At 39.7% G+C, this 15081-nt stretch overlaps 1 protein-coding gene across 1 annotated transcript in view; it reads right to left on the reverse strand.

Moving 5' to 3' along the window:
* Positions 1 to 15081, reverse strand: part of FBN1 (fibrillin 1) — a 236321-nt gene that overhangs the window by 101988 nt on the left and 119252 nt on the right. Inside the window, exons 9-13 of the mRNA XM_045395431.3 lie at positions 14145 to 14270; positions 8766 to 8924; positions 4346 to 4525; positions 3550 to 3690; positions 1704 to 1823 (exon numbers count right to left, since the gene is read on the reverse strand). Of these exons, the coding sequence (XP_045251366.2) occupies positions 1704 to 1823; positions 3550 to 3690; positions 4346 to 4525; positions 8766 to 8924; positions 14145 to 14270 (726 nt within the window). The remainder of the gene's footprint in view (positions 1 to 1703; positions 1824 to 3549; positions 3691 to 4345; positions 4526 to 8765; positions 8925 to 14144; positions 14271 to 15081) is intronic.

The raw sequence follows: 15081 nt of genomic DNA on the forward strand, positions 1-15081 counted from the left end.
CATGCGTTTATACTGGCTGGCCCTTGCCCCAGCTGAGTGCTCTCAATAACCACTTCTCTTGGCTTATTTAACAGTGCAGTCTCTGGACATTGATTTCATTTTATTTTCTATTATTGCAAAATGCTTAATACGCTATTTGTACATGTTAATTATTTTAAACAATAGTCATAATATTAAGAAGGTTCTCAATTCAGTTAAGTGTTCAACCTATCCATATTTATAATTAATAAATAGAAATGTTAGCAAGTTCAAAGGCCTTGTTCCAGTTTTTCTGCTTAAAATGGTCATTTATATGTAGTGCACTAAAATACACTGATGGCAAGAAATCTCTACGTGAGAACCAAATTCAAAAATTTTGAAACCAGTTCACTGATAAAAATTAAAACTTCTATAGGTCTTCAACTCATGAAGAGCTTTTGCTAAGAGAAGCAAATAAAATTAACTCTTGTCAATGGCTACCAATTTTCTAAAGTGATATAAACCTCACTATCTTTTATTTAACTTCTAAAAAACTTTTAAGTTCAGGGATACATGTGCAGGTTTGTTAAATAGGTAAACGTCTTTCACGGGGGTTTGTTGTACAGATTATTTCATTACCCAGGTATTAAGCCTACTACCTATTGGTTATTTTCCCTGATCCTCTCCCTCCTCCAACCCTCCACCCTCCAATAGGTTCCAGTGTGTGTTGGTGCCTTCTGGGTGTCCATGTGTCATCATTTAGCTCCTACTTAAAAGTGAGAACATGTGGTATTTAGTTTTCTGTTCCTATGTTAGTTTACTAAGTATAATGACCTCCAGCTTCATCCATGTCCCTGCAAAGGACATGATCTCATTCTTTTTTATGGCTGCATAATATTCCATGGTGTAAATGTACCACATTTTCTTTATCCAGTCTATCACTGATGGCCCCTTTTATTTAACTTTAATAGAGTATTTGCCTATTTTTTTCTGTCTTTACTGATTAATGATACAGTTCATTTTGTGCTCAATTTAGAGATAGAGATGGAGATAGACGTTTGGGCTCCCTGACAGGGATCGTTATTTATTTGTTTTAGAAACTTAGTACATTAAAGTCATTTAATAAAAGGCATATTGGATGGCTTAATAAATTAGTTAATAAACCTGATGGGAAATTTTTTATGAGGGACATTTATAGCAGTGCTTCTCAAACTTCAATGTACATACAGATCGCTGGGGGATCTTGTTAAAATACAAAGTCTGCAACAGTATGTCTGTGGTGGAACCTGAGATCCTGCCTTTCCAAGCAACTCTAGGTGATGCTGCTGCTGACCACACTAAAAAGCAGCAAGGGCTTAGAGCGACATCCTTAGCTTTTAGAACTTTCCATGAAGAAATTAATCGCCCATAATTTCAACTGAAATTTTCCTCAGTTGATGTGTCACAAAGGACAATCCCACTCTCTACTTCTCAGATGAAAACTTAAGAGGCAGTAATAGTGACGAGACATCAGTACTGAAAATAAGATTTTTCCTGCAGGCATAGATGCATCTTATAAAATAACTTCAATGCTTGCCAGATTTTATGACACTGTCTTTCAGAATGACAATAGGTGGAACTAAGTTCAAAAAAGCCATGGAACTCTATTAGTCTCTTCCGGCATGGGTTATTTAAACTCCATGGAACTCGTCTGAAGTCAACCCCCAGTTAGCATATATGTCCCACATTCCACGCCAGGACCATACCTCGGCATTCTGTCCGTGTGAGTGTGCTCTGATATCCAGCTCGGCACTGACAAGTGTACGAACCCTGGTTGTTGATACACTCGCCACCAGCACAGGGGTTTTTCTCACATTCATCAACATCTGCAAAGCACAATGTATTTTAGTGCAAAATTAGATAGCAATACCTCATCATTCTAAGATGTTCTTGGTTCCTTTTACACATATAAAACATTTTCCTTTTGAGAAATAAATAACATAATAAAAGGATTTTTCTTTCCACTACAACATGTCATTAGCCATTCAAAGACTGGTTGAGCAGTTAAAGTGTATTATTTTCATGTGTCATTTTGCGGAGAAAAATTCCAAACAAGTAGCAACTCAACAATCTGATCTAATAAACATTTTCTCTTCCTTAAGTCTGATCGAAGAGAACCAAACAGACTAACATTTCAGAAGTGGCTTGTGGATAGGATTCCAAGTATCTCTTGAAGCTCTATTTTTTCTAATGAAAAGAAGGTCTAACCATATCCAAGCATTCCCTGCTGAGTTCCACTAAAATGTCAGAACAAAACATGAAGCAACTGTTGTTTAAAGGGCAGTTCTCAATCACCATAGAGTCGACCCCATCCCCAGATGTGTTCAATACACAAGCTCACACTAGTTTTACAGTCACTTAGAATTATCAGTACATTTAGAGATAAACTGGTTTATATGACCCTACTTGTAAACAGGAGGAAGCTAAAATTTAGCGAAGATAACCCAGTTGTCCATATGCTTCTTAGTGGCAGATACAGATCTGACCTCACATTCCCCAACCCTGAGTTAAATGTTTCCACTTCTACTCAGATCTGGATGACCTCTAGAAGGGGTGTTCACATCACCAGGAAATTAAATAGTTCGGGGAAGTAAGAACTCATCATTTCTGACCAATCATAAATTTACAATTATAAAATTAGAATTCATAACAGAACTAAGAGGTGAGCTTATTTTAAAAACAAGTTGATAGGAACTGAGTATTCTTATCCAATCCAACAAATTGATTACTCTTGTATTACATTTTCTCCCTTCACCAGCTTAAATGCCTCATCAGCAATTTAAAATTTCTTTCTTCCATTTAAAGTAATTAGTCTAAGAGAGTTGGTAAGCTACACATTTAGACTAGTATAATGTGCAAAATTCCATAATTTGGGGATATTTTTAATGTTTTCTTTTAATGGTTAGGCTTTTGGTAGGTTGTCTTAAATTGGAGTTACCAGAAACGAATTGAGTACCTTTTACAATGAAAGTTAAAAGTAACTTTAATAGGCAGAATAATGACCTCCCAAATATGCTCATGCCCTAATTCCCAGAACCTATGGATATGTTATATAGCTAGCAAAGGGGAATTAAAGTTGTAGATAGAATTAAGGTTGGTAATCAGTGATCTTGAGATGGAGAGGGTCTCCTGGATTATACAGGTGGCCAAATGCAGTCACAAATATCCTTAAATGTGGAAGAGGGAATTGCAAGAGAGAGTCAGAGAGAGAGAGAGAGAAAGAGATTTGAAGACACAACGCTGCTGGCTTTGAAGATGGAGGATGGGGCCATGAGCTAAGGACACAGGCAGCTGGTAGTAGCTGCAAAAGGCAAGGAGATGGATTCCTCCCAAGAGCCTCCAAAAGGCACACAGCCCTCCAAACACCTGGATGTTAGCCCAGTGAGACTTGTGTTGGGCTACTAACCTACAGAGCTGAAAGATAATATAAACTTGTATTGTATTAAGCCACCAAGTTTGGGGTAATTTGTTACAGCAGCAATCGAAAACCAGTAGAGTCAAGGAACAGAATTGCAACAGACCCATGGTGCCAACCTAGAATGGATCACGTACCAATACACTCCCCACGGAGGTCCAGCTGGAACCCTTTGTTGCACTCACACCGGTAACTCCCAGGAGTTGGAATGCAGCGTCCATTTTGACAGAGATAGCGGACCAACTGGCAGTAATCAGTGACGTTGACTGGCAGCACCCCTAGAAGAACATTAAGCCCCAATAAAATTATTTTAACTATGGTACCTTTCATCAGTACTTAATCTGACAATAATGAACAAGATGTTGAATCAGAAAGGAAAGAGGACACTCTTTGGGCAAAGGTCGTCTAGTGACAACAGAGCATATTTCCACCCTGCCAACAGAGATCACATTGCACTACGTGTGCATAGGGGAGCTAGCAACCCAGCTGCAGGCTGCTTTTCCCTGCCCTCTTCACCACCTCACTCTCAAACCTCTAGTTTGCAGAAATAACAAAGGCATAGAGAGATTGGTATTGAACTACTTATGAAACTGCCTTGCAAGCTCTATAACCTAAAGTATAATTTTATATCCTCTCTATTAACCCTTTCCGTGAATCAGATTTAACTATCGCCCATAACTCTCCCATAGTTGCCTGAAAACATCAATAACAAAAGGACATTAATCTCTGGAGAATAGGAAGCCTCCCGTTTTTCTCTATGCAATAGGAAAATTGAGATATATAGATGATATAGATACAGATAACATATGTAAACCAAAAATTAATATAACAATTTATAAACTTATTTAATGACTAAAGCAGCATAAATAAACAATAAAAAATGTTAACTTGAACAATGCGAGAAAAATAACTAGATGATTTTTGAATTCTTACTTGGTGGTTCCCGAGATGGATATGGATATTCCACTGGTGGTCGAGGGACCGGAATTTGAGGTCCAGGAGGAAAGCCAGGAGGAACAGGGAGAACTGGAGGAATGGGGCCAAGGGGTGGGGGAGGATATTCTGGTCTCCCAGGAATTACCATAGGAACAGAGCACAGCTTGTTGAAATCCTCTAGAAAAACACAACGAAACAAAACACAACAGCTGAGCTGTAGCTTATGATCATAGGCCCACAGAAGTCATCCTTATTTTTTTAAAGATATTTTTGAATAAAATTGATCCTCAAAACTCACAGGTCAATTGGAGAAAAGAAAAAGGAGCAACTGACTGGATTTCCATTTTTAATACCTGCAGCAGCAACCACTCTGGAACAATATTCAAAACCAAAGCCATATTCCTCCCAAAACCTCGGAGTCTTTATTTGTATCAACATTCACCTCGTGGAAAACATAAAGTATTACTTTCTCCATCCAGTCCCACCTGTGGATCCCACAGGGCTCCACAGAATACATTAAAAAGTTTGGATTTTATTTTATGCACAGTGTAAAACCACTGGATATCTTCAACAGGGGCGGGACATGATCAGATGACCATTTTCAGAAGATCACGCTTACAATTACAACGTATGAAGAACATTACCGCAGGGAGGCAAGGCTGTCACAGAAGACCAAGGGGGAGATGATGATGTCTGGACGGGGGAGGCAGTGATTGAATCGGACAGAAGTGGACAAATCTGAAGCACATTTTAGAGATAAATGTATAGTGCTCAGTGAAGTGATAAGTGTCAGAGCTCATGAGACAAGAAGTCAAGAATGACTCCTAGTTTTCTGGTTGAGCAACTGGGTGAATGTTGGTGCCCTTCCCTGGATGGGAAAAACCATGGTGGTAGCAGGTTTGGTGGGTAGAAGCCAAGTTCTATTTTGAACATAAGAGTTTTGAGATATCAGACATCCAAGTGGAGCTATCACTTCGCAGTTGTAAAAGACAGTGTGAAGCTTAGAGGAATCAAGGCTAGATGTGAGTTTCAGAGTCATCAGTACAGACAGGTGATATTCAAAGCCATGGGGATGGATGAGCTCATGTAAGGGTGGTGTGGAAGGGGAAGAGAAGGGACTACAAGGACAGAACCCTGAAGAATACTGATTCATAAAAGAAAGCATTATCAATGGAGAAGTGGTCCATAAGGGAAGGAGAAATACCAAGGGGTGGTGGGTCTGGTATTAATGCTGCATAGTGACCCTCTGAATGAGGACATCCTGACTTCATCATCTGCTTCCCTATGATTCTGCATTTTCAGGATGATTACTATTTTTCACAGCGTCAGGTCTTTATCAAATAAACCATCTTTAGGTTTTGACACATTTGTTCTGGGCTTCCAAAAAGCTGTTTTTAAGCAGTATTCAGGTTTCCAAGGATATATTTATTTTATTCATTTTCATGTTGCCTACAAATAGCCATGTTTTATCACAGTTGCCTTCTGTAAGTAACCTATGTGACTTTTACATTTCATTTCTTTCCTCTCTTGCTAGGATGTTGGTAATTTTATTTTCACAGTTGTACAGCGATTTTCTCATGGATACCTTCTATGCTAGTTTTAGCCATTAATAGAAATTAGACTAATATTTTTCTTTTCCTTACAGACTACAATTTAACTTATTTTCAGATAGTAACATGTCTTACTTAAATGCATTCATATTTCAACCCCATGGGACATTCTGCCAATTTATATGAGGTTAAATATGCCTAGCTACTATGAACGGTACTTTCTGGTCCGTTTCTAAAGTTTCTTCATTCATATTTGACATTTCCAGCTCAGGTCAAGTTTATATTTTCAGAGAATTCTCTTACAGCATTTTAATTATGATTTAACTGGAATTGCAAATCACAGAGATACTGACATACTCGAATGTATTTGTAAAGGAATTCTATGTTGTTCACGCTTCCCTGACTCAGGATGTCACAATCCTGCTTGTCAACCAACAATGACTCTTCCTATAGATTGATCATCTGTATGTGCCATATCCATCATTCCCTGGGAACCTGCTCTTACCAAATTCCCATCACTAAGACTGTGTAGTCTTTGAAGTCAGGGATCATCTCTAACTCATGACTAGTTCCCACTCTCAGCCTTGCCCTGCAAATTGCACATAACAGGAATTCATTAACTATGTGCTGGATTTAATTGAATGACAATTATATTACAGAACTCACTTTGCTTCTAAGCATTTGTAGGTACCAATTCAGCCTTTCTTTTTAAGACTTTTTGAATTTATATAAAAGAAATAGCTTATCAGCCTTTGTGCTAATTAGGTGGGTATTTTATTTTAAGAACGCCATTAAATTCATCTTAACCTCTCTAGGAAAGTGCATCAGACTGAATCCTATATTTCTTCCTATTTTTCACAGATTAGTAATCTTCTCATTGCCCCTTTATATTCAGGATCAGCAACATGGCGCTAATTTTGTTCAGCTGATGTCCATCTTTCCTATCTCCACTGAACCCAAGATGATGCTGATTTATTTTTTAAAGAGTAAAAAGCTGGCCAATCTAAAATCCTTCCTGCGTCACTCTCTGTAAGAGCCCAGATCTCTAGCACTGGTACTGGAACATTTGGACAAACAAAAACCTACCTGCAAATTATTTTGCTCTATAAATCTGTTTTGCCCAAGGCCTCTCAGGGCTGTGCATCTCTCAGTGGTATACCTGGGAGAACAGCTCCCTGTAAAGCCACACACAGGAACCTGGTCTTCTTCTCCAACTGTCCCAAAGTAGGTCTTCCTGCAGGCACCTAAACCTGCTCTAGTCCCCTTCTCTATTCAATGCCTTCACACAGGAAGGAATCCACATCAAGGCTGCTGATTTCCTAAGTTAACGTATGCATTTTAAAAGCCATTGTCCTGGTACCTAGGCCCTGTCTTAGTAGGAAGTCATGTGCTTCTAAACAGTGATCCACTAAATGGTTCCCTACTGGACTAAAGAAGGTAAAGTTCATCTATGTATTTGTTTATTTATGTATTATTGTTTTTAATTGACAAGTAAAAATTGTATATGTTCATTGTGCACAACGTGATGTTTTGAAATATGCTCAACTTCTGGGAAAGATGTTGCCTAATAAGTTGCTCTATTTGAATGCCTCCTATAGCAAGATTTTGCTGAATATTGTGGAAGTGTAAAAAGCATGAGAAATATGAGGCTACAATAATGAATGAGATTTCCTAATGAGATTGATCAACCAGTAAAAGAGCAATGTGTGAACACACATATAGGACTCATGCCATAGTCATACTACCAGCCAGAACCACAGGAGCACGAGGAAGAAGGGAGCACTTCCAGCTGCAGCTGCCTGGGGACATTCATGGATTAGGTCATGTTTGAGTAGATCTTTAACAAGACTAGAGGACATATAACAGGCAAGGATGGCAGGAGTAGGGAGAAAGAGACTGAACTGGCTAGAAGTTTTAGAAAAAAAGTCAACTTGAATTTAGAAATGCTCAGATTGGGTGCAATGAAAACTCAATCATATAATTTAAACTACTATAAAGAACAAGAATTAAAAGGTGAACTGGGATCAGATTTGGGGACTCTAAATGCTGCACTAAGTAGCAAATGTTCTTTGCAAGAAATGGAGTGAATTGGCCACTAAATATTGCCTGAGTTCGTCCTGGAGAAATATTTTTGGACATCTTTCTGGACTAACGAAAGTGTGCTGTATTTATATATTTGTTTAGTTATGTATTTTTAAACTAACGAATACAAATTGTATGCATTCATTGTATACAACATCGTGTTTTGAAATATGCTCAATTAGTCAAAAGGTGTCTCCCTTTTCCCTCTAGACACAATTTTTTAAACTGAACTTCACTGACTCATACTTTGGGAAAGATACATGGCAACGGTGGATTTCAGAGACTAGTTAGGAGGCTGCTGGAACAGTCCAGACTAGAGAAAATATGCTTCTAATGGAAACAAAAAAATGGACAGATAAAAGAGATACTGTGAAGGAAAAAAAAAAAAATAAGCAGGACTTTGCAGGAAGGAAAGAGTCCAATGTTAGGAAAAAGGAAATGTGTCTTCTGAACAACTTACCTGAAAAATTCTGAGAGCTGAGTTTTACCCTACTGAGCTTTTGAGTACTACATGAGAGCCAGTAAGTACTAAAATGAGAATAAGTACTTCCCCAAAAGGTTTCTGTAAGTAGTAATAAGCCAGCTAAGTCAAAAGCAGTACCTGAAAACAGTACTCTTCATACAGACCTCTGTTTTTTCCCTCTGCATTATGTGGGGAGATTTCCCTGGATGTCATCTCTTATATTTTCTGGAGTCTATTCATTTACCCAGGTTTCCATTATGTCTGCATCATGCACATTGTCATTGGGCTTGTGAGGATATTCTGCAGATAACAGGGCTCTTACCGGTTGCTCTGATGGGACACATCTCAGGGGCGACAGTGACCCCTGGAGACCAGCATCGGCCGGCATCACAGCAGCACTGCATTTTGGTTATGGACTGTGGCAGCTGGTTAGAGCAGCGTCCGTTTGTCAGAGCTGTGTAACAGTATCCTGGACGAACATCTGAGGACAAAGAAACACATACACACACACATCACTGAGATGAGACTTGTAACAACACTCCCCGGCCACAGCAGCTCCACACTTCACACTTGGGCTACGGCAGGATTAATTCACACCTCTGCCCCCTGGAAGGGAAGCTGCGAGCGCTGCACGGGAACAACGCTCAGTCAGAAATCCCTGGTCTCACACCTTTTGCCCCTGTGTGCTGGTGCACATGGCTGAAGTCCCACATTCCATACCCAAGGTGGGAACGAATGATTAAAACCATGTGTACCATAGGAAAAGAGAGACTAAGAAAATCACCAGCAGTGACAGTTAATTATATATACATCTTTATATGTCTCTATGCTGAAGAGAGACTGGGTTTTCCTTGGTTTCAAACTACTTAATTTGAGTCATTTTAGGAAAATAGTTATGTAAATCTATTTTAAAACAATATTCAGTCTATATTTCTAAAAGATCTTTCTTATTTTTCAGTCTGTAACTATGAGAGTCAGACATAAGTTTTTTGTTTGTTTGTTTGTTTGTTTGTTTTTTTAAAGAATGAGCCACTTTGCATTTAGATCTGATGCTTATTAGTCAAGATTTCCTTTTGTCTTGGGGCCCTAACAGATTTTATAAGGTACTAATTATTTATAACTTCAAAATGGCACATGATTCCAAGTTCTTAGTCCTATAGAATACAATAGCTCTAGAAGGATTTTGTTGTTGTTTTTGGCAGAAAGTATCTTCTCAAAGCAACATGGTAAGACACATTTCTGTATCACTTTTATTGGGTTACATCATGTCTAACTGTCATGATGTCCGACACACTGCAGTGCAACTCTGGGTTACCGAAAGAGTTTGTGACACAGGAAAAACCTAACGGCTCGCTACGCCTTTGAGATATTACCATGAAACAGTGAAGGCAGGTAGCAAAGTGCAAAACACTTTTATCTGCCTGACATGTGCCGAGGGTGTACCTCTCTTCAAGTAAACTGTATCTCTATAGAGATCATATAAAATTAAATTTTGAATAGTAAATAATATTGTCAATATGCTTGTTATTTAAAGCAGGGGTCTCCAACCCTCAGGGGCCCCAATCCCCAGTCCTGGTCTGTGTTGTGTGAAGAACTGGGCTGCACAGCAGGGGGTGAGCGGCAGGTGAATGAATGAAGCTCCATCTGTATGTACAGCTACTCCCCATTGCTGGTATTACTGCCTGAGCTCCACCTCTGTCAGACCAGTGGCAGCACTAGATTCTCATAGGAGGGTGAACCCTGTTGTGAACTGCGCATGTGAGGGTTCTAGGTTGCGTGTTCCCAATGAGAATCTAATGCCTGATGATCTGTCACTGTCTCCCATCACCCTCAGATGGGACCATCTAATTGTAGGAAAACAAAGCTCAGGGCTCCCTTTGATTCTACATTATGGTGAGTTGTATATTTATTTCATTATATATTACAATTTAATAAGAATAGAAATAAAGTGCACAATAAATGTAATGTGCTTGAATAACCCTGAAACCATCCTCTCCTCCAAGTCCATGGAAAAATTGTCTTATACGAAACCAGTCCCTTGTGCCAAAAAGGTTGGGGACCACTGATTTAAAGGAATATAAAGGTTAAATCCTTTTGTAAAGCAAAGATCTTTCATAGCCAAAAATCCATCCCTGGGTTTCCTGTAAGTCTGAATGTTAAATTTCAAGTTTTCTCAAAGAGGGTCATACCTGCAATTGTTATCATCCACATCATTCTTAAGAACACAAAGCCCTCATGTCTTGAGGTTTCAATAAATTAATAAAATGAAATAAAATAAAAACAAGGCTAATTTAGAAACATTTAAATTATTAACATCAAGTGAAGAAGGCTAAAGCAAACCTAGACAAACCATAAAAGAAAATTATGGGTCAGTTTTAAAGGATACAAGATTATTTCCGAAAAGTACTTAAAACCACTAGCCAGTATAAATGTGCTTTCCAGAATTTTTTTGTGGTTCCAGTTCCTGTACCTCTGGTCAGACTAATAGTTTCACCAAAGAGGCAGAACAAGTTTTATTCCAGCCCGGTCCAGGATAAACGGCTGGAGAAGGAGTATAGACAAGTATGCTCTCTGTGAAGCCTCAGGTGGCACCTCCCCTGTCAAGAGGGCAGAGAAATTGAACTTCCTACATTCTAATTTGCAATGCCTTAAAACCACTAATACTCTATATACTTGGGAATTAGTAAATATTTGGGGCATGGAAACCAAAGACTGTTGAGAATGGGAAGAGATATTCAAAACTGGCTTATATCCCAGCTTCAAATGAATTCGGTGGTCAAAACCCAGTGTAAACACTTGACCAAATTATGGAATTTGTACATATAATTTTCAGCATGGGCTATCTTTCAGAGCAAAACTAGGGCCTACAGTTGCCAATGACAAAAGCTTAATGGGCAAATGTCTATTATTTTGCAAATTAACTACGATACCATGTTATTGCCCATCTGGCTGACTTATATGTTAAATCAATGGGTCACAAACTCTTGAGCAAAATGGTGAATGCTGGGGGTAAAAAAAATTACAAATCAAGTTTGGGTTACTGGCAGTCCCTGATTTACAGATGGCACCTGCACATATAAAAATAATTTTTCTAATTTCTTTTTTTTGCTGAAGAAGTACCTTTGTTAAAAACACACATTTATATAACTTATAATTTTAATGAAAACCTACGGGCTAATAAGTAAAGGAAGTAAAAAACTGAAAATCAGAAACCATTTGGATGGAGTAGCTGACCCCCAGGACACCTCGGCCTGAAGTTTTTCACTTCGTTAGGCAGCAGTGCCACATCAAGTTGCGGGGAACTACTGTGGTGAGATGACGCTTTGTACAGAGGGTAAGGGGTGGCTGTAGACTAACCTGAACACCTTCAGGAGCCAAGCTAAGGGGAGAAGAATGTCAGGATCTGGAGGACATAAAGGGACACATAAGGAACCACAAACACCTTCCATTTTAAATCTGCCCTGGCCAAGACACCTGGCAAGGAGGAGGAAATCTCACTCTTTTCTCCCCTTTTGAATCACTTGGTCCCTTATTCTCAGGACCCAGAAATCACATTATATCAAAGCAAATATATTATGGATTAAATAGGTGTTTGCAGGTCGTCCTAGCCTGTCAACAGGCCTCTCCTGACCTGTCATCAACATGGTTGTGTACAACCAGGAGCTAGGAGTGGTGAGGCTCAAACTAGGGAAAGGACATCTTTATGACTCCTAGGAGTCGAAGAGAGAGAACACAACAATATAAAAAGACAACCCTCCAGGCAGTATTACAAATGCCACAGGAAGATCACAGAACGACAAATAAAATAATACTAAGAGAGCTTAGAACACAAAGGGAGCTCGGGGCTGGGAGGTCTGAGAGTCTCAGAATGTGGGGGCAGAAGGTACCCGCTGGAATTTTACGGTTAGAAGAAATGTGCACGGAAGATACTGCATACCACTATCTACATAGCGGGTTTTCTATTGGTGAGACCTACTAATTCCAAACAACTGTCTTACGAACAAGCCTTGGATTTGTTTATACTGTTAGGGGCTATTTGTATTTTCTCATCACTAGGGATAAATTTGGGGGTCTCTGTTGCTTATGATGGAGGGAAATAGGAGCACTGGGGATGGCAGAAAGGTCACTTGGATCATTTTGTATGACAAGTTGCTAATTATGGGCACAATAGAGTTCCAAAGAAGAAACGGGGCTTGCCTAAGGATCTGGCAGGAAAGAGCGAACTGCATCCAGAGCTGAGGGGTAGGAGGCAATGAGGGAAGTCTGGGCTGTGCACTCAGGTCACAATGGAATCCCAGATTCCTCTCTCACTACCCACTTAAACTATTGGGCCATTATTTATCTAGCCTCTCTCAATCTCAGCTGCTTCCCATCTACCGCTGTGAAATGAACATTAAGTCAGATAATTTACATAAAACACCTCATACCCCGTGATCCAGGGATCTTAGTTCCCTTCCCTTCCTCCTTTGTAAAAAGTTAGTATGGATATATTTGATAAAAAGAAAATAACTTTTAAAACGTGAACCATCTGATATGTAAATATATCTTAGTCTTCATGTAGTCCTTAAATATCAGACTGTGCACTTTGGAACTTGAATTTTAATCTAGAACACTGAACTTTGAAAGAAGTCTTAACAATTGTTAAATCCAGCAGCTGTCAACTCTATTTTTTTTTTTTTCCAGACAAAGTCTCATTCTATCGCCCAGGCTGGAGTGCAGTGGCGTGATCTCAGCTCACTGCAACCTCTACCTCCCGGCTTCAAGAGATTCTCCTGCCTCAGCCTCCCGAGTAGCTGGGATTACAGGCGCCCGCCACCACGCCCGGCAAATTTTTGTATTTTTAGTAGAGACAGGGTTTTACCATGTTGGCCAGCCTGGTCTTGAACTCCTGACCTCAGGCAATCTGCCCGCCTTGGCCTCCCAAAGTGCTGGGATCACAGGTGTGAGCCACTGCGCCCAGCCAAATCTAATTTTTAAACAATAGAACCCCTTATTTAATTGATACCTGACATGGAAGCCTAACACTCACAGCAGATAAAGTGAAATTGCTATGCCTAGAATGTGTGTGGGAGTGTCGGGGGGACAAGAGCCCTTTCCACTCAGCCCTCTCCCTTTTCTCTGTGCTCTCCCCAATCCCTGCAGCGCTGGAGAGCTTTGAAACACTTGAAGGATCCACTGGACAGACTGAAAACCACTGATTTCTAAGTCCTAATGGAAAACTACTGAGGGTTTGAGCTAGAGTGTTATTTAACCAAAGCACTATTTTAGGAAGATAAATCTGACAAAATGGATTGTAGAGAAGCCAAGAAGCAGGGAGACCAATTAAGAGATTATTAAAAAATTTCAGGCCAAATTAACATAGATTCCGGGGAATGACTGAAGGTGGGGGTAAAAAGAGAGAGACACCTGGGATGGCTTCAAGGTTAAATGCTGCATGACTGCAACATTAATTAACAGACTGAAGATATCTGTAAGGTCTCCCGGATCATCCCTCTTTTATGGGAGGCAAAACGTCTCCAAAAAAGACCACAAGGTGCCTCTGTTTTTTAAGAGGGCAGTGAACTGTTAAACGCTTTTCTAAAAATGTACATTTTACCTCAACTGATAAATTATATGTGCCCCTTAACAAGCTTGTCTAGAAAGTTGTTTGTTATGGAAGTGACATATACAAACCATGCATGCTGTTTGTCATTAAACCTACCTATGCATCTGGTACCATCTGGAGAGGTGTAAAAACCAGGAGGACATTTGCAAAAGTAACTGCTGACTGTGTTTGTACATTCGCCCCCATCACAGATCCCAGGAATGGTGCTGCATTCATCAATATCTGGAATATAAAAAAAAAACAGTCTCAGCATCTGTAGAACACAATATAAAACCGTTCATCAGTACAAGGATTCAGACGTAAATACTTGACAAATCATGTCCCTGGAAACAGCCATCTTTAAAAAGTACAAGCTGCATGGAGAACAGTCAATTCAAAGGTAGATGCTGCTTCTTTCAACACAGACTTACCCAAAAGATTTACCAAATTCAGCAGACTAGGGCAAAATGAAATCACCCCCCTTTAAAATCTAAAACTGTGTACTGTTGTTTCACCAAGTAACTATAGCATGCTAATGTTACAAATGTCATTTCTTTTAAAATTTTGTTTTCCTTTCGTTTCCATGTTTTGCATTAAGTTAAACTCCCCGACTAATTATTTTATATTCCGCATCACTTATTGCATTGCTTTTCAATCTATTTTCCACAACACAGATACTGAAATCCTACAGAGGAGATCTTGTGGTCTGAGTGTTGACCCCAACTTGGCCAATTTGGTGTTCTCAGTGGCACCCAAACTACCATTATGATGGTCTTCTGTGGTTGGTGAATGAACTGTGATGGACTGGGTGCTCTAACCAATGTCCCCTTCAAAGAGGGACTTGCTGCCTAGGAGGCTGGGAATACTGTCAACTGATGGTCTTTGGCTCTCAGCCTCTTCCGAGATAGCCTGAGTCGCAGAAAGCCCCCTTGCCCAAGGTAACACCCTTCCCAGGCACCCCACACCCAATAAGCAATTGTGGAGGAGGATCAAAGTCTGGTGCATCCTGTGTCAATGGGAGACAACACTGACGGCCACTCCAATTCCCCAATTC

This window comes from Macaca fascicularis, chromosome 7, assembly GCF_037993035.2.
Source record: "Macaca fascicularis isolate 582-1 chromosome 7, T2T-MFA8v1.1".
Classification (NCBI taxonomy): domain Eukaryota; kingdom Metazoa; phylum Chordata; class Mammalia; order Primates; family Cercopithecidae; genus Macaca; species Macaca fascicularis.